This window comes from Zosterops lateralis (genome assembly GCF_965231275.1).
Source record: "Zosterops lateralis genome assembly, chromosome: 4".
In the NCBI taxonomy this organism is placed as follows: domain Eukaryota; kingdom Metazoa; phylum Chordata; class Aves; order Passeriformes; family Zosteropidae; genus Zosterops; species Zosterops lateralis.
The window spans coordinates 27,548,967-27,570,598 of record NC_139765.1 but is presented as its reverse complement, the minus strand read 5'-3'; the positions used below and the strand labels follow the sequence as shown (position 1 = coordinate 27,570,598).

At 36.0% G+C, this 21,632-nt stretch overlaps 1 protein-coding gene across 2 annotated transcripts in view; it reads right to left on the bottom strand.

Annotated features, from left to right (window-relative positions):
* Positions 1-21,632, bottom strand: part of ANKS1B (ankyrin repeat and sterile alpha motif domain containing 1B) — a gene marked incomplete at its 5' end in the record, with an annotated part of 414,325 nt that overhangs the window by 303,040 nt on the left and 89,653 nt on the right. For both annotated transcript variants that reach the window (XM_083860540.1, XM_083860539.1), the window contains one exon: positions 12,609-12,749. In XM_083860540.1, the coding sequence (XP_083716666.1) occupies positions 12,609-12,749 (141 nt within the window). The remainder of the gene's footprint in view (positions 1-12,608; positions 12,750-21,632) is intronic.

Here is a 21,632-nt window from a genome sequence, read left to right as displayed (position 1 = left end):
AGACATAAATCCCTGAAAGCTAAAGGTTCCTACAATGCCTTACAATACAAAACTCACTAATATAGCCTAAACCATAAACATGTGAAGACACGAGTAAATTGTGAACATAATGAATGCAGTGCTAACCTCAGCAGCAGAAACATCTCACTAGATTTTATGCAGTGTTTTCATAATTCTGACTGGCAGATCTTCAGCATTTCAAATGAAGCTAGATTGTTGTAGTCATGTTACATGCCTTCCCATGCATTTAACACTCAGGCCATTAAAAAGAGCAGATGCTTCTCTAATAAATAACTCACTGTGACAAAGAATATCATAATCTAGTTTATGCAAATGTTAATGGTTGTGTGTGGCAATGTAGCATGATATAATAACTTTTAATAAATGATTCTTAGTTTATCTGAAAAAAATACAATTACAAACTAGAAAGCAATTTCCATTTTAAATATCCTCCTTTTTTGTTCTATTGTTTTCATGAAAGATGCTAAAAAAATCATGTCTTGTTTGAATTTCAAGCCATGGGAAAATGCCTCTTTAAAATAAAGGCTATTATCTTAAAAAAAGATAAAATAAGCTGAAACCTAAGCTCCATGGAAACAGAGTATTTCTCTGCAAGATGCTTATGCTCTAATGCCTAGGTTTTAAACATACACACACAGCTCCAATTGAAGCAGCAAACATGAAGACTACTCACCTTATAAGGGCAGGAACCATGAAAAATGTTAGGTATTTAGAAACCTTATATCGAAGACAGTATTTGATAGCAAGTGCAGAAAACAATTAGCACACTACTCTGTGTTAAGCAGACTTGCATTTCTCACATTTTATAGCTAAATTTCGATCAACTACTGTGCCACTAAATGAAAAATATATATGTTGCTGTGAAGGAGAGAGAAAAACTTAGTGCACTTATGTAAATATTGAAGCAAAACACAACAGCTCTGTGAATAGTAACCCTAGAGTCGTAAACTGATTGGAGGACAGATCATTAAAATGAGACATTATGGCAGAAATTTTCTTTGAAAAGAAAGACTTAACATCAAAATGTGTTAATCCATTACCTGTTACAAAGAAATTACGCCCTTTTTGAAAATATTCTATATCTGCCCATGCATCTTGTTCTGAAGTCAAATAAATACTCTGAAAAATTTTAACAGTAGAAACCAATTAATTGTCATACAACAGATTTGATAGAAGAGGCAAATAAATATTTGCTATTTCAGGAAAGACAATCTTCCATGTTTAAAAGTTTTTGACACTAAAGAAATAAAAATTTAAGTATGTTTAGTATAAAAGTTATTATTGCAATACCATAAACTACAGCAAAACAGAAAGAACAAGAAAATGTTTTTTGAAATACTGAAGTTATAAAGAGTTGTATTATCTAAATGAAAAAGCTTTGTTGTGAATACTACTTTTATTTGTTACATAACTGAAAAGTGAAACACAAAATTAACAGAAAAAGAGTTTGAAATTATTCTTTAAAGATCCCAGCAGCATGCAAAGTTTGCAAAAATTAGTACTTCCTAATTAAATAGCACCAAATATACTTTATACATATTTCAGCAATGTGAAAACTAAGCCTAACAGTAAGAGACAGTTGGAGGGAAAGTAAATTCATCCTGTAAGTTAGAAGTGGTGCTTAAAAATAGTAAAACAAGTTATTCCATGACAACATGGGAAATGTGCACATTAGCAGCAAACACATGTTAAGAGAATATTGCCTGTATCTCCTATATTCTTAAATAACTCAGTAATTTTCTATTTCTTACCACAGTTCAGAACAGCAATTCTGAATGGGAACCTATGAACTCTACTGTTTCCTGGTGAAAAGTGTGCCAAAGCCCACCAACATTCTTAACATGTTTTTTTAGTTTCATGGATACACAAAGCTCCATGGTTCAGTGTTATCTCCTCATACTGCCTAGATTCTTGGCAATTTTATGAGGGCTGATGTGGCCATGTTGGACTACAGCAGCTGAGATGGAAATATAAGAATGATACATGAACATAATCACTTAATTCACTGCTCACCACTGAAGGAAAATCATTCTGCTGAAAAACATGCTACTTCTGTATGGGTTTTTAAACAAGAAATCTGTTTTAAACAAGAAAACTGTTTTATGTCAAAGCTCTACTGCTTTAATTGTTACTATGATGATGTCTGTGGTATGATAATCTACTTATTCATTGCAAATTCTTAGCCCTAGCTATTGTGAAATGGAAACAGATTGTGAAGATTACATAAAATGAAATGAATAAAGATTATAAGGGAACCTAAATAACATTTTCAATAAAATCTGAACTTAAAAAAAAAATATAGGTTCACTGAAAGATTCCAGTTTTGGAACAGCTACCATAGAATCATCAGTCTATTAAACAAGAATTAAGGGGTATTGATTCAGGTTTGCAGTCACACTTGCTGTAAGAAAAACTCTTATCACAGGTATCCTGTGTTAATGCTGTTAACTCCTTCATATACAAACAAACTACTAAGTCACTGTTTCCCAAAACCAAGAGGGCAAAAAGTTCTCACAAAATAACTTTTTCCCTAATGATTCTATTGCTCTAGGTTCTGATTCAAGTATTTTTTTTATATTTCATCAAATAATAACTCATCTTCAAAATAGCAATGTAAATGCTAAAAGTTAAAAAACATTCAATTAATTTGCAAACTCAAGATCCTTTCATATTTTCATGATGACGAAACAGTGTTGGCAAGTAAAAGAAATTTGCCACTTGGAATGCCTGGATATCATATGAAACCACCTAAAGCCAAACAACAGGAAACCCTTGGCAGTGAGTTTTTCTTTCTGGGTCAAAAAATGAGATTCTAGCCACTAAAAATCCAAACTGTGGAGTGTGTGCAGCTCTTCTTTGATCCTACAGTCCTGATGAGAAATAACTGTCCGTGGGAGAAAGATGTTAAGATTGCTATCCATGAGAGGCAGCTCAACAATTGCTCATGTGATGCTGTTTTAGACCACAACGACACAGACTCTGAACTTCAGAAGGCTGAAAATGACTCTTTTATTTTTGGGATGTATCTCCCTTTTATACAATTCTACACAAACCAATTTGATTGGTGAAAGAAAGACAAACTTCTTCAACCACATTGGTCAGACCAGAGGGTCATCAAGAAGAAGTCACTCCTAGGAAAAGGAATGAAAACATAGGAACAGATTACAAAAACATGTCTCTTGTTTACAGAAAATTCCTTTGGAAAATAATTTCAGAAAACCAGGCTTGAAACCAGGGCTACACTCATGAACCTTACAATAGAACATTATTGTATTTCAAAGAGATTAAAAAAAAAGATACACTCAGTCTGTGCACTTTGGAAGTGCATAGAAAGGAGTGAAGGAAAGCCTTTTGCTTTGCCAGCTGTATAACCTAAGTGCCCTGGTGTTTAATTTGCACACAAATTCAGCTCAAAAACTAGGCATGTGGTCAAAAACATCCCTCTACTTCATATCTCACACTGGCTGGCTTGCAGTGGACTTCCTGTTAAACAGAAAAGAGCAATTGAACTTCTTCAAAGATGTGGACACTTAATGATACAAGGAGCAAGAACATCCATATGATTTTCTGAAGGAACTTTCTCCTGTCAATATTTATTTTTCACAATGCAAAAAACACTAGCTCTATAAAACCAGTCTGAATAAGAGAGAATTTAATCACCTGCTTATATACTAACATATCACAACAGTTTACTAAAAAAAGCTTTATGTGTATATAGAACTGCTATCTTTATGTGGTATCTGTTAATCATAAAAGCTAATTAGAGACAAACCTAATGGCTTGTAAGTACTTAGACTGTTGGCTAAAACATTGTCTGAGAATTATAGACTCAATTTTGCTAAATTCAAAATTAGGTAGATATAAATAGGACTGAACATTGCCTAAAGATTTTGTTTTCTCTCTTCTTCTTCACTGTATAAAATATTGCGAAACAAAACTAAGATGCTATAAAATTATAGCACCTCCAAAAATAATATAGTTGGCTTGACACTGTCAATTTATTAATTTACCTCAATGTCTTCACACTTATACCTTTTATCTAGAAAAATTGCAAAATGCCTAGTGGACAGTTTGGGTTATACAGAGACATATTTATAACATGGGGTTTTTTAAAAAAGCTATCTCCCCCTTTCACCAAAGGAATACAGCTATTCTCCATACTATTAAGAGCATTAATGTGACTTCTTTTTGTTATAGTATATTTTATGAAACAGAACTGCTTATTGCTCCTGGAAAGTGAATAGAGCATCTGCATTCTGCAGCAATATATATGATTAACAACGTTCTAGATAGACAAATATGAAACATGAGATTGCCATTTTCTAGCTGAATTGCCTTTCTGAGAGACCTTAAAGTAAAAAGAAGTATTTCACGATAATTAGCAGATCACATTATATATCAAAAGTAAATGCAAAACACCTTTTAATGAAAACCTGAGACAATGTGGTCTTATATATTTCCCTTTGATATCACAAACACAGACACCCTCAACTTCAGTTTAATTTTATTTTACATCTAGTTCATGAGTTCTTCTTAATTACAGGTTGCTATAGTGAAAAAAATCATAACAATCAGTTTGGGATTTTTAGAAGCTGTAAGTCTTAGACTAGTTTTGAATTTGGGTGAAAATATAAGGTATCTCTTTATAAAGATCCATTTGTATGGAAACCCAAGTGGGATTGAGCACATAAATGCTTATACTTAAGAAATTCGTTGATTCAGGATCTATCTCGTTTTCAGACTCAGTATAATAGATACCAGCATTAAAGGTTTCCTGTAAAATACAACTACCAGACATGACTTTAAACCCAAGGCATGCAACTCCTTTTGCACAGCAAGAGAGGATTCACAGGCAGATACTACAGAGTTGTTGTTTTTAAAAGTCCAGCTGTCAGTCAGGTCTTTTCTTCAGAAAGAAATCAGGTCTGTAAATTTTACAGACTTCTCATGGACTCATTATACGAAGCCATGATTTTCTGTACTATAAAAACTGAAGTAAAAAAACCAAAAAACCCTCATGGTTCCAGTACTAGCTTGTTTCTATAAAAAATGAACAAAACAAAATAGAAAAAAAGTTTTTACACTCAAAAAAAAAAAAGTCGCAAAACATCAAGTGCCTTTAAACAATGCTTCACAGAAATACAACCTGACACAAAGCTTGACTGCATGGCTAATCAGTGTAGCAAATCCATGTAGTAATCTTGATGTCCAGATATCCCCATTCAACTGGTATCTTAACTCCAGACACCTCAACATAAGGACTTTTGTGCATTAACTGTTCCTCCTGTTAGTATGGTAGGAACAACAAATACAATATATCTATGATGGCTTTTTTCCCCAGGAAATGTTAATACTGAACAGTAGCCCAATTTGGTCAGAAAAAACAGGAAGTTCAACATAAATTTTCAGGTTTTAATATAACTGCTTTAATATTTCTGTTATGAAGTAGCTGAAGTTCATACATGAAGTTTTAAACACTAATTCAAACTTCTTTCATGTACAAAACTAATTCCCATGTGCTATTGCTATCTATTCACTGGGCAATTCAAATTCATTTTTTTTCCATTTTCCAATAATTTGAGAGGCAGTACTGAAAGCAAAAACATTCCATGAAAGTGTGTCTTCTGATTACCACTAAATTGCAAACCACAAAACAACAAAATCTAATATAGTTATACTATGTAAGATCTTTCCAGATAACCATTGTGACATGTTTCAGTTAGGTATGCGACAGTGTTCAATTCAACAGTAATTTCTACATTAATTTGAATTTAATAGGAATTAAATTTCATCTTGTAAACCACTACAGTCATCAATATTTCAGATTATTTCTGACATACATCAACACTTCCAGTACAGTTTGACATTTCTCTCCTTTCTCTCTCATCCCATATAATTTTCCTGTTTCATGATCACACCAAGAGTCAACACATCCCAGCAGTTACCAGATTTACACAGTGCTGGACAGGGATAGCCAAATCTCAAAAACAGTCATTTACAAACTGCAGAGGCTGTCCTAAGTTTTTTAAGATATAAGCTCATCTGAGGCCCCATAACCTTACAAAGAATTATAGAACATAGGTGTTAGCAAGGATATGAAAGAGGTATCTGGAAGTCATCTCGTCCAAACTTGCAGTTGAAGCAGAGCTTAACCATTAGGAGCTTGATTAGTCAATTCTGAAAATACCCAAGGATAAACTGATTATAACTTCTGGGTAATATTACACACCTGTGTAGTGGGGTCTAGATTACACAACTAGCACAGTAAAAATTCATTTGCAACATGACACCTGCAAATTTACACTGGAAATTTAGAAGCTACATATGCAGTACGTACTATATGCAAGAATAAAACGTTCAGCTTCATTCCTTAAAACACAATCAGAAAATGTAGTATAGCACTAAAATAAAGCACTTTTTTTTTCAATATACTTATTTTCTATCTCTGTTCAGCAGGGTATAATCATCACCTGCTGGTTCCTTCTTGGCAGAATACATATTGCACTTTTCAGTAGCTGCTTCAGTGTGTGGGTGGTGTGTTCCTGAAATTACTAATAAGACTTAAGCTTACTGCAAAAGAGACAACACTGCAAATCAAGAGTTTAACAGAAACATTTTTTTATGGGTAGTAGAGCTTTCCATGTTACTCCCATTTAAGTAAACTCATAGATTAATCCACTAAATTAGGAAGACAAAAATATTTTTCACTGAAGTTTAGAAACTATAGGAAAATATTATAGATAATATAACTATCTTACTCTGGCTATCCATATCCATATACTCGCGTATATTTTGGGCCATTGCTTTCTCTACTTTGTCTATATCATCTCTAAACAAGAAGACAGGTTTCCTCCCCTGCAACACAGAAATTAGGTAATGCCTCAAGACTTTCTATTTTTGGAGAAACTTCAGCACTGAGTAAGATCAGCCAAATCTGCTTCTTTACCAGTCCAGTTTGAAATGTGCTTCCACTGAATGCACTGAAAGGTAAAGTTATTAATGGATTGAAAAGCCAAGCTGAAACACTTTAGCCATTATTGTTTAATTAAAAACATGTTCTTTGTCTTTCTCTGTTTTTATTAAAAAACAGAGGAGAAATACTTCCTCTTTTATACTACTTCCCCTGCACCTTAGCAGTTCAAAAATTACTTGAACATTCACATTGAGCTTAAAATCTATGAAAATTTTTGAGGCAGCTGAAAATAGAGGGAGTTCAAATTGAAAGAATACGTTGAAATTAAAACAAATAATGCAAAATGAAATTCCCAATATTAAAATTCTTCAGAAAGAGACAACACAGAGCCATGCTGTCTCTCTCCAGAGTGCATCAGTACAGAGGGTTTCTTAGGAGCAGATATGATCTCTATGCCCTTACTTAATTGTTGCAATGTGCATTTTGAGTTTCCTAAAATGTCTGTAATTTTTGTTAATAAGTTTCAGTAAGTGTTCATCCACCCCCAACCCGCTTCACTTGATCACTGTAATCAACTCAACATAACAGCCCTGGCTTTCCCCATTGTACGTCTCTGATAGCCCTGGCCTAGGCCATTGTAGACCTATTGTATGTTATCTGTGGACACTCCCTAGTACTTGATGGCTCTGGCTCAGCCAGGTGGCTCTGCCAGGCCTCGGGTATCATCCACACCCGTTTTTCCCTTACATGTCAAAGCCCCGCCCCCCTCTACCTAAACCCCTCCCCCTTCATTTCCATCTGTAATGCCCATGTTGATAAGGGCAAGCCAGAACTCTCACAACCACTCATGCTTTGACCACCTGGGCCTTCGCCCTGAATAAACACCTTCCTAAGTAACACCAAGTGTGAGTCCGCTCCATTCTTCCAAGCAAGGTCACGTCTCTGTCTGAAATCTGGACCCAAAGGATAACTCGTTTGTTGTATGGTATCTGAAGAGCAGAGCTAGCCGGACACACAAGCTCGGAAGGACCATACTTAATCACCCCATACATCCCTTATGTATCCTGAATCCACTTTGAAAATGTAAAAATAGTTGCAACATAATAATTGTCAATGTCAGGCTTTCTACAGAACAACCTTAACTAGCTTCTACAATACAAAGAGTATACAAAATTTCTCCTTTCTTTCTAATACAAAATTAGAAATTACTTCTTAAAATTTACAAAAAGAAGTACAGACAGACAAAATGATCTGGAAGGCAGACATGAAATACACAACCCTATTAACAGATGCATCAAACTCTAAACTTTAAATAAACCCACCACAGCCTGTATTGATAAAGAAACTATTACATACAGTCCTCATCTCCTAAAAATGTAGTTAGGAGTCCACTTTTTCTTCCCTCCCTCTAAATAAAAAGGCATTTTGGGGGAAAAGTCTCTTTCACAGGACAACCCATGATAAAGTTGCTGGAGTTCCTACCTCTAGGAATCCTGGAGTTATATAAGAAGAATGTTGATCAGTGTTAAAGGAAAATGTCAAGGTCTCCCAGAATTTCATTCCCTCTTAAAAGATGAAAATTTGACACTAAGCTAGAAACATAGCATTTAAATATTTAAGTAATTTTTCTGTATTTTTTTGTGAAGAGCCATGCTTCCCAGCAACTGGCAACATGAAGATTTATATTTATGGCTTTTGAATCAAAGTTCAATTTTTCCATAGCAGCTGTGCTGCTCTCTTTATAGACATTATTTTCATTTTGTAACAGGTAGACAAATGAGGTGATCCTGGCTGTCATCATGCCAAACACATGGAATACCTCTCAGGATTTTTAAGTTTTACATACAACACAATTCAAGACACAGTCCAGTCAAGCTGAGCCAGCAGCATCCTAAATGGGACAGAGCTAAATCTTATCTCACAATTACTTCCTATCATAATTAGAAAAATATGCTGGTGTGGCTGTCAAGATTAAGGTGTGTGAACTGCTTGCTTTAAACTGGTAATACTGGAGGGATCATATAGAGTTCTGCAGCACTCATCTCTCTGACATTGCAGACTGCCCTCTGTTTATCTCAGTTCATCAGGCCCAGTTTGCCTCTTAGCAGACAAATATTCAAGGTATGCTACCCATGAAAAAGGCAACAGAACTGTATACATACATTCAGAATATGCTGCTTTATTCAGAAATTGTGAGTATGTCTATGGGTTTGAATTTCTGCCCTAAACCAAAGATTAACTCCCAAATAAAGCAACAGCCCAAATGAACTCTAAATCATAACCCTCAAATGGAATACACTCTCTGCTAAAATAAGAAGAGATGTCTGAATTTCAGTCTCCAAAAATCCAGCTGTGTATTCTAAACCCCTGAAATTTTTACAAGGCACAAAGATTTTTCCATAAAACTCTTCCAGCACATCACCAATTTTGAGACTGTAAAAGAGAGTTGCTTGTTCTGAGAACACCTTTATTACTGCTATGCTAGGTTTTAAATGATATAACATTTTACACAGAACTTTCTATAATAGCTCTTTTTAAAATGAACTTCCCAGCACTTATATACAGCAATGACATACTGCATGCCAGAAGTACCTCCAGACAAGCTTTTTCCCCCAACTGCAAAAAAGAAACCAAGTTTGTCAAGAAGATTCCTGCCCTCTCCCTTTGACACATTGAAAGCTGTTAGCTCATTAGGTCACAGATAGACATTTTCATAATCTCACCTAATACTCAATTTCATGTTATCATTGTGCCTCTCACTGTGTATATAAATCAAGAATCAATCTTTGTGTTTGTTCACCATTGATGTGCAAACACAAAATATTTATATGATTGTAAAATCTATTTTTAAATAAAGAGTAAGTGTAAAAATGAACTTGTTTGTGCTCAAGTGTAATTGGTAGAGTCTTTTCCCTATTTTTAGACCTTTAGCAGTACGAATCTGAAGGCACCATGTCAAATACCATTATCTCACTGCTTCTTCATGACGACGTCTGCACTTTCTGATCTTTTAGTGTTCTGACCATGAGTATCAGAACCATATTTTTGTACTTTTAGCTAAAACATGCTATTGCACATAACATTGTGGGTGTTTATTTTTGACAAGTTTGTGGTTAAAGTTAAAATGGCTTCCATGTTATGTTTTGTAAGTTGTTCTTTTGTACCCCATCTTGGTTGCTCCCCTCTCCCCAGTTACTCTTAGCCCTCGGTTGTTACATTGTATGCGTTCTCCTCTACCCTGCCCCAGAGACAGCTCCCCATTGGTTTTCCTTTCCCGCCTTTGTTAAATGTCAATCTTTCCAGGTTACTTTACCCCCCCTCAGTCACCCGCAGGCTTGTCCCCCAAGCAGGGGAACCTCCCCCCAGGGGACAGTGGGTGATTGGCTGGGTCCCAGCACTCCCCTCCCAGTTTGTTGTGATTTGTTCCTATCATGCATACAGCCACTCCCCAAGTTGTTGTTATTGGTTCTGTCTGTGCCCACCCTGAGTTAGCCCTGCCTTTAAAAACCCCCTTCATCCCAGGCTCGGGGGTCTCTCTGAGGCACTGGGTCTGGAGGTGAGGGTTCCCTGTGTCCCAATAAACTCCTTCCCTGTTTAACCTCGGAGAGTCCCCTCCTTTTTTTGCCGCCATCGCAAGACAGGTTGGTGGATTGGTAGCAGAAGAGCCCACTGGATAGCAGCTGTCAAGTGTGCCGGGGCTAGCCGGGAGGAGGCGCACTGCGACATAACATAATTTTTTAGACCAATTCCAGATACTGTTCTTAATCCAAAACTTACATATATACTTTATATTTTCAATCTCTTAGAACAAGATGTTCTCTGCTGCATTCTGAAGTAAATGTGAAAAATCCAACAGATTAGCTAACAGCTTGAAAGACTTCATACATTGATGGCAACGATTTATAAAAACCCAAGTCACTGGTTTTCAGTTTGGAGATTTTTCACTACCTAATTTCTTTCCTTTCTTCCATAAAAAGAAATCAACAAAAGACCAAAACTATCTCTGCCATCAATTTTTATGGATAGAAACAATCTAGAAAGGCAATCTGTCATATCATAAATGAAAGCATAATAAATATACTCTGTTTTATACTCATAATTAAAAATTTTATTGCTCTCAGAGCAAGAAGAATGAGATATCATAAGTCTGAGCTTAAAATTTAAGTACAATGAATAAAACTAATTCAGGAATCACTATCTTAAAACTTACATCATAGTTGAAATTAATTTCTCTTTATAAAGAGGAAAGCCATACCAACAAATCAACCACACTTGATTCTACTTTTCAAAGGCATCCCTCAATTTTATAGCACCCTTTATATATACCTTACATAAAAAAGAAACAAGAAAACCAAAAATATTTTCTAAAATTAGGAAATAAAAATGGCATGTATGTTCATCATAGGAAATTTTAACAATAAGTAAACCACGGGTGATATTTAAATAAGAAAAGTTCCATTTAAGAAATATGTTTCAAAACAAATGCTTAAAAACGAGGAATTAGTAACTATAGTACTCCTATTGTAAATCAGGATAATTCCAACAACCCCACACTTTGCCAAATGTCTAAACTGATGGATAGTATGAAGTAGAAACAGCTACTGAAAGGGGAAAGGAATGTAAGGGATCCTTATCAAGAGACAGGGCAGTGCTCATTGTTATTCAAGCACATGAGCTGCCGTATCCTGTTTCCATTGACTGCAGGGAAGGCTTCAGCATTGACTGCAAACAGGTGCAAGTCCCATGAGACTTAAAGGGAATAAAACGTACAGTCATGGTATGAAAGCAATAGTGTATGAAGGGTGGTGAGACAGGATATGTAATTCCAATGTGGTACACAAGAATCTGACAAAGCTATTTAAACGCAGTGCCAAGGATGCAATTGAAAAAAACAGACATTTTAAAACAGAAATCTGGCAGGTCTTCATTCAATGCTATAAAAAAAAAAGGACAGGAAAAATGTTACAGAAACAAGAGTGCTAATTTATAGTGGGGGCAGAGAACAAGGAGACCCAGAAGCAGCAATAAGCATCATCCTGTTCTGTAGCAATACAATATCACTTGTTTAGGACACAGCTGCTGATATGCTTTGGTAGATACTGCAGACTGGACTGCTCCGAGAGTTGCTGGGACTTAGACCCAAATATAATAACCACTTCTATTTATTCTCGTCTGTATTATGATGAGCATTTGAAAACGTTTGGGCATTTTTTTCTTTAACTTACATAATCTTCAATGAGAAGTCAGGCTATATTCTTACATCAATTGAGTTATGCATGATGTCCTTAATTAATTCTATTAAGAAAGTAGCTGAGATGTCATTTTATTAATTAGAAGCTGGTCAAAAATAGAGTACTTATCCCAAAAGAAACTATGTGATTTCAAAATTTCTTTCCAGATGGAAAAGAAAGCTAACCAACACAGCAGCTATCTATCTAAAATAGGGGTAGTAAACATCAGTGTCCATATTAAACTCATATGAATAAGTATTACAGCAGGCTGACCAAACCTTAACATTTAATTTTGGAATCAGCTTTTGACATTAAAATGAAGAGTGAAAGTAGCAATTTTGAGGGGAATCAGGCAAGACTATAAATAACTCTAAGGCTTAAGGCAGAGATTATGCAGCTCTTCCACAGTGACTAAGTTTAATGATGAAAAGGGAATCACTTACCTGTGCAAGCATGGGAAATCCGAGGTTCCTGCATCCATTACAAGGTGTCAGTGCCTCCCATAATCCAGAAGGTCCACAAGTATTTTCAGCTCCATCATCATCTTCTTCCTCCCTTGCTGATAAACGCATTGAGGAAGGCCTCTGTGCACAAAGTAACAATACTTTCAAATTAAACACAGTGATATACTGTAAAGAAACTTTTTATCTTATGAACTTAAGAGTGTCCCATTCACAAATTCCTAAAGATAAACTGCTATTTTAATACACTGTTAAACTGCTATATGGAAATAATATTTTCTAATTTTCTATGACAGACAGAAATCGGAGCAGGGGTCACTTCCCATATATTTCTGTTACTTTGCTACACAGGATAGTCCACCCCAACTGAATTGCAGTGGCAACTTTTATTAATTTTGGGAGAAGGAGGAATGATTTTTAAAATCTCATGTCAACACAAATTGTTACAAGTAAAAAAATAAAAAAAATAATAAAAAATCACACCTTAATTTCTTGTCCCTATTTAAATCGGTATATGGAATAGCTGTTCTAGCCTGCTTCAAATTTGCTTGAGCAGCCTGCCTGATACTCAGATACTAAATCCTGTCTTTAGGAACACTTCTTTCAAAAGTGGCTGGATTCTTGTTTGACCAGAATAGCACTGTTTGAGACAATGGCTAACCACAGCTATCAATCTGATGGTAACATTAACTCTAAAGCACTGCTATGGGGTCCATGTGAAATCATCTTTAAAATCCCAACACTTAACTGCAGATTATTTTAGCCAATGGAATAAAAGGACTGCATGGAGTCTGGCGCAAGGAAGGGAATAGAGAAGTGAAAGAAAAGTAGGGGGGGAAAAGAATTAGAGAAACCATTAAAGATGAACAAGCTAATAGAAACTGTAGGGGAAGCAAAGGCAATGCACAGACAGGCACTAACTCAAATTGTGAGGACCATTTAACTCTTGACTCTTGTGCTAACTTTCTAACACAAAAGTTGTTGGCATACCATTTAAGTGGGGAAAATATTTCTAAATTCTATCTCAACTCATGCATCAAAGATGAGAAACACAATATATCCCACTCCATTATTCTGATTCCCCTCAGTTAAAAAATGATTGTTTCCTTGTTGCAGACTTCATTAATCTAGCCATATCTTGTAGAGTTAGGTGGAATTATTTACTTTTTATTTTAGAAGTCAATTTCTAAAACATTCTTAGCATGGTTTCTCATTAGGTTATTTTGACACTCTAGTAGTACCTTCGAATATGTTGCCATAGCAACCAATATTCTCACACTGATTATTAAAAGGATTGGTTTAATTCTGCAGAGTGTAGGTCATGAAAGACTATTATTGCTAGATATTTGCATAGACAAAGGAAGCAGACTAGAGGTCTTTCCTCTCTATTTATGATGCCATCTTCTATGGTGGCTGCCCTGCACTTGTATTTTAAATCTCAGAATTGCTGTACCAGAGAATAAAGTACTTCTTGCCCCCTGGAGAAAAAAGCAAAGAACTGCAGCAGTGCTCACCACAGGAGAGCAGGTAACACACATTAGCTGAGACCTTACATGCCAATGGAAGCAAATGAAGACAAAAATCATAAAAATGTCAGTACACCTTGTAAAGGTAAAAAACACACGCACATAATATAAGTAAGAAATTTTCAACACAACTAAAGGAAGATGAATTACAATAGTCACTGAAAGAAGAACGTGTGAGTATTTAGCCATTATAGGAACAGAGTGAAAAAAACCCATGCCAAACAATTATTGAATGGTAAAAACAAAATACACAAGCAGAATGAGAGTTGTATATTTCTGTTAGATGTATTTTATATAAACAGCCTAAGCTAGAGTGTGAATCACAGGAATATAACGTCAATATGCATGAGAGGAAGTGGAAAGCATATAGACAGATCTCCTGATCATTTAAAAAAGGATTAGTCAATGCCAGAGTTCATTAGACACATGACTGGAATAAACTGACTGGTACTCTCGTGCAACTAGACAATGCCTGTGTGAACATGATACAGACTAATTTACAGACTATTGCAGATCAGAGTTAGCTCTTCTAATACTTGCCGGATTTCTGGCACCAATAAGGCACTAGAAAAGAACCATTAGGAAAAGTCTGTTTGGAGGGTGAAGAAACAGTTATTGCCATCACCTTTCTCACCCATCCCTGCTTGACAGAAGCCCAGTTCTTCCCAGACAAGGGGAAAGAGATATGTGGGAATTACTGCAGGGAAAGAGAGCTGCATTTGCAATGAGGAAGGAAGGAGTTAATAGTTGCACGAGAGAAAGGGGTCACAAGTGCCTCAAATTTGATAGACTGGGTTTGCATACCCTGGGAAGAGGGATGCGTCTGGAGGAGGCAAACAAGATACAGAAAAATTGACAATCAATTCACAGAGCTCAGGCTGTCACACAAACCCATAAAACTCCAAACCCAGACCACACAGTTTCCTGTTACTCTCTCACAGCCTTCATTCCTTTCCCAGAACTCCCTAATTTTTCTGTTCTGTTGTATAATTTAATTTTGCCTCCTTAGAGATCCTTTAAATGTGAAAATCTAATTCTGTGTGTGCTACTGGGAAGCCTTGATATAGCCCTGTAGGGAGAGTTTTAGTAAAACCAAAGTTATTTATGCCCACTTCTCAGAAAATAAATAAATAAATAGAGTAGAAGATATTTCTGTCAACTAAAGAAAAACAGGCACAATTTAGAACCTCTTATTTATGCATGTTTTGAGTTAGAACAAGCCAAACAAATGTAGTTAAAAATGCCATCTAAATCACAGTTACTCAATTAATTGAATTAGACATTATGAAATGGCAAAGTCAATAAAAAACTGCAGTATTAAGCTTCAGTAAGGGAACTTCTGCCTAAGATAGAAGAGACACAAGCACAAGCAACATATATCCTCAAACAGAATAGACAGAAAACCTTACATGATATTAGATATGATATGCAAAAGGAAAATTTGGTACAGAAATCACAAGATATTAATAGAGAATTCAAGATTTGTTAAAAGTTCTGCTTTTACTGGAACACTGAATCAAGTATTGGACACTGACTTCTTGCAGTAGTAACAGGCTAACAAAGTCATTTCTCTGTGTAAAGAGAGAATAATAATGATACAGAAGCGAGAGAATAGTAAGATCTAGCATAAGGACATTGGACCACTACAGTTAGTGACAAATATTCTTCAGACACTACTGAGCCTATCACATCACCTCTCATTTTCATACTTAATGAGTATTTAAATCACATCTTCCAAAATTTAGGTATGGAAGCCTTCCTCTTCATGTCTCCATCAACATAAAATGCAAAATTTGTGCACTAGGATACTTTAGATTGAAGGACACTTTATAAAGAGGCTATTTATTCTTCAAAACACATATGTACATCAGATTGTCTATCACAATAATTTGGAATCTCTATCTTGATCTAAGAGAGAAGCCAATATTTATCAACAGAGAGAATGACAAATACAGACAGAAGAAGAGAAAGTCTGTCCTACTCTTAAAAGTCAACAAGAAGAGAAGGTGAGAGCAGCTTTAATCTTAACTATGACTTACAGTTACCAAGTTCACAGCTCAGCAGCTGTACACCATGGATAAAGCATACATAAATACCTTTATGTATGGCTTTCTTTTTAACAGATGTTAACTATTTCCTGTCTAACACATGACCTTATTAGCTAGTTTTTTCAACGAATACAGTAAATTATACAAGATGTCTTATTTCCTTTCAGTTCCTCTTTCTCAGCTTTCAGTGAAGACTGGTCTGCTTTCTGCCTTGACATTTGTAAGCAGCCACTGCTAGGAAAAATACAACTCAATTCCCTTGTTTCAGAATACATAGGAGACTTTCCTGTCCTAGTCCAGTGAAACATAAACCTGAATATCAAAATCTTTCCTTCTTGTATCTCTTTTTTTTTCATAATATCCTTTTGCAGAAGTATTTCACATACCCTTTCAAACAGTATCTGCTACAGCAAAACAGCATTAGCAAACTATTAAAGGTACAAAATAACAGGACGTTTACCATTTTCTATTGCATCATAGCTCTGAAGAAACAAACACTGTCTTCTCATTTATCTTTGTAAGAAAACAATATTTTTAAAAGAAGCAGCAAGGATGAAATCCAGAAGGCAATATCCTTCTGCCTATGGGAGGCAGAAAGCAACTACACATTTGATAAGCCAAATGCTGCCACTCAGTTTGAAACAATGAGGTCAGTAGGAAGTTTCTTCTGTAGAAATAATTTGTTAAACATGCATTTTCTATCATCCTAGCAGAGATGTGCTTCTAACTCTCCTTGGCCTAAATGATATATACCTTACACTGTGAAATAAAAGCAAAAAATTACAGTTCTGTTACCTAATATTCTATTTTGACATTATACTAAGAACTAATAGAACAGGAAACTGTTCCTGAATCTCTTCTATAAATTAGGATAAGCAGGTCGATCTCTGCCACGGCTGGCCCCAGCAGCTGCAGCAGTCAAGCCAGGGACAGAAGAGCTGGGACAGTGTTCTGTGCTCTCAGTGCTCCCCCTACTGCTGCCCAGGCTGCTCTCAGGGGAAAATGCCTGAGGTACACAGAAGAAAAGAAGAGCATTAGGGCATGACATACAACACAATCAGTTACTATTTTTCTACAGCAGCATCTCCACATTAAGCAAATACGTCCTTCTCAGATTCAGTAAGGATCCTGAAAAGGAGGAGCCTCAATTATGACATAAATCCTATGTCTTACAGACAGTGAAAGATTTTGGGAACCTGGGCACATCTTTCCCACATCCCCCAAGGCCTCCCCCTACTAATGGTTTTCTGTTTCCCATCCTCATTATTTTGTCTTTCACCTTACACTGCACATCTGCCGCCATTCTTTCATGAACACGTTTCAGATCTGCATCTCTTTCATTTGCTAGGAGTCTGGTTAGAGTTTGACTGCACCTCCTGTGTTCTGCAAAGAAGTATCAGGAAGACAAAGACAGTCTTGTACTTACAGCAGCAGAATGATGGAGAAATGTACTCTGTACCTGCCTCTGCCTTAACCCCTGTGGGATGCTAGACATGTTTCAACATCTCCAAGATGGTCACTGAGTTTGTGTTCCTGATCTGCTGGCTATGCTGAAACTGAAGACGAGTTTGCACAAATGCTGGCCTACATCAGGAATCATCTTGACAGATGCTGTGACTATTTTCAGTGGTATATGAGCCTAAGTACCCTGCAAGCTCAGCTCTAGCAGTCCCAGATGTGGAATCTTGGTCTCTATATCACTGCACATCAGCACAGCTGCACGTGATAATATTTTCTAACTAGGGCTCCAAAAGAAACCTCACATCTGAAGAGGTCACACCCTTTGAACTCAAAATCACAGTAATGTCTGATTCTAAGGAGAAATTCCTGTAACATGAAGTCAGTAGAGCCAAATGAAATGACCACATGTAGCAAATACAAAATGTATTACCTTTAGGCAAATGTGATTAATTCACATACATGAGGAAAACTACATGATTGTGCAGTTGCTGCCCCTCAGTGGGCAAGTGCTATTGACACCTATCAAGATGAGCACCCCAAAATTAATCACTGTCTCCAGAGCAGGATCTGACATTATACAGGAAATACATCCTGGAACCAAATGGCAAGTACAAGGCATACTGAATAAGGCCAAAATTTTAAGTAAAGATGAGATTATAAAATGAGTACATCTGGACACATATTTAAGTAGAGCAATACATTTGTAATTTTTAATTCATCCTTGCATGTAGCATAAATAATGAATATAAAGATGATTTTGAATCTTTGCACTACTCTCATAGAAGGATGCAACCATGCATCAAATAAAAGTTTTAGGATTTAAAAACCTAACAGGTAATCTATTCTCTCAAATGACCAATGACAGGACATAAGGGAACAGCCTGAAGTTGTGTCAGGGGAGGTTTATGTTGGATATTAGAAAAGAGTTCTTCACCCAGAGGGCGATTGGGCACTGGAACAGCTCCCCAGGTCAGCAGCATCAGCCTGACAGAGCTCAGGAAGCATCTGCACAATGCTCTCAGGCACAGGCGGGACTCTTGGAGATGGTGCCTGTCCAGGGCCAGGAACTGGAGTTGATAATGCTTGTGGGTCCCTTCCAACTCAGTTAATTCTGTGATTTAATATAAGTTATTTGTTCAATCTATGGATTAAGCTACTTCTCTATAATGTATCAAAACATAGGCACTTCCATAACTTACTTTACTCTAATATATGTGTTTGGAACAGGATTGAACTGCAAAGTTAATTTCTCTTTCTTAACATTAGCTAAAATAAAGCGAACCTGTGTTTTAAATACTTGTCCAACTTTGAGCACATACCTAATAGTAAATAAATCAGACTATTTGCATACTTAATTTTAAATGTTTAATATCAAAGCACTTCAACTGCTTTGTTTTATCATGAGAAAGAACTTAGCACATGAAGCATAAATCCCTGAAACAGAATTTACCCAGGAAGTCATAGAGACTGCAAGGACACTCTGCTATAGAAACGTGTTTTACAGGAATGCCTTTCTATAATAGGTTTGACCTATGTTGGTATGTAGGAAAGGTATACACAAATATGGGCTGTGCAAAAAGAAAAGGAATTTGGTAACTTTTTATTTCTGAGCATTGAAATTTAACCACAGGAACAGTTCCAATTAAGTTAATGGAATTTCTCATGTTAATGGCAGAACTAATGCATCTCCCTGAATCAATATGCACATGACTCACTCCAAAATGTGACTCACTGAAAAACTCATGTACCAGATGAAAAAGATGAAACTGATAATGAAGGGCATAGGAGCCCACAGAAAAGCAAAATCAAGTGTTAATAATTTTAAAAATATTAAATAGAATTAAAGCCTACAGAATATTTGCTCTTGCATGAAGGAAAAAAATTATAATTCAAAGTAATGACCACCATTTCTGGCTTTAAATGTCTCGAGAAAATAGCTGCTTGGAGAACAGCTACAGAGGCATCTCTCTACTTAAACAGCCCTATACCACCTGAATGTTATCATATAACATTTGAAAAACTCAGTGCTATATAACTGCCATGAAAAAAAATCAGCAGAAAACCATGCATTTTTCCTTTTTTAAAATTGTGAAAAAGAGGGTGGGTAAGTGGGTGGCAGTATGATGAAACTTATAGAAAATACATTATTTGTCATGAAATAAAGCACAAGAAATTAAAGTAGGGGAAAAAATCAGGTGGTACGAGAGTAGGCAGAAGTCACCACTTTATTACTCCTCCAGTGCATAGTTTTTTATTTAACACACATTCTCAGTAGAAATGTGTTAATGAAAATGCAGTTATTATTCCACTAAGTTGCTGTTGGCTTAATAAATGACATAAAAGAAAATCATACCTGAATAGACAAAGCCTATCTAAAGAAGAACTATATGCAGTACTATGTTAGTCATCTGAAGATGAATGCTGGTTGTGAGTGGATAATCAAAAGAGCTTTGAAGAACATTTTTGCTAGAGGATTTACAGATCCAGCAGTAACAAATTACTAGCAGTTTGCCATATTGGCAGCCAAGAGCTAAGCCTAATGTAAACACAACACAGTAGAACAGCTGACAGCTGAAATGTCTTAGCAGGCTAGAGAAGTTGAAGGCCTAACTGGAAAAGATCAGTGAAAGAGTAATCTACCTTTCGTTCTCAGAAGTTCAAGCAATGGCTCAGACTCCACGAGAGGTGTTGAAAAGGAACACACACAACCCCTATCAGAGATGCAGAATACTATCAACGGGAGAACAGCTCTCAATGCAGCCTGATTTACATGGCATGTGGAAGCAGCATTCAAAATCATCTTCACTAGAAAGGCAGTCTTTGCTATGACTGGTAGGAAAATCTGCCAGTGTGAAGTTCACATACTGCAACCTGCTGCTTTTTCCTGTCTTATATAATTAAACCAGTGATGTCACTGCAGTCATTTCAATAACCACTGCTGCCAGAAGATGTAGGATAGGTACTGTTTTTTTTTAGCCTGAGGTAGATTCAACACTGGACATTCAGATCCACCGTAACACTAGCACATTTATGCTCTTTTTCAGACACATTCTTAAGTAGCTGAAGACTTAATATTTAAATTCTTTCTCCAGCCTGTCATAATATAATGTCTTAAGGTTCCCATAAAATACAGATGAACAAGTCAGTCAGTAATCTGCTTTTATCAATAACTCCTATGAAGTACTATATGTCTTAGGAAGTATCAATGACTAAGTGATTGTGATCTGTTAAAATTATTTAGATTTCTTAAAGGAAACACTACTGACAGAGGCACAGGCAAGGCAATAAATATTCCAATACCCATAAGTAAGCAACTACTAATAATTGAAAGAAAGAGCAGGATAGCAATAAAAAAGTAATTATATTTTAATATGATTTGTGTCTAAGTTTGACAGTATTGAGGCTGCTTCTTTGCAGATTGTGAACAGCCCATATTTCAGAGATATTAGGCAGAGCATCAATATCAATAAAAATAATAGTGGTAGTATTAATGCAAATTGCTTAATCTCAAATAACTACTGTGGCAAATAAAATTGAAGAACCTCTTCTGAGATTTTTCCCTTGTGACACTAAACTGAAACTTATGGTAAGTTTAGGAAGGATAGATGCCAAGAGAAGACAAATGAAAATAAATACTCAAAAACTGTGTAAGTCATTCAACCCTCACATTTCTCTGGAAAAATAAAGAAACCGTTGTAAAGACCAACACATGCATAATATGACATGACACATCAAGTAAATCTGGTCTCTGATTCTAATCGCAGTTTAAAAACTTATACCACTGAACTCAGGCAAGGATTCCAGTATCTATTAAAGTCACAGAAAAGCTAAAGGACACTCTTCTAGCACACTCTTGATGTCCATGGGCAAGCTTTTCTAATTCAAAGTAAATATCAGGCACTTGCCCTTAACTGAATTCCTTGAGATATTATATTTTATAGAGGTATAGGAATCTGGTCTAGCATATTTTT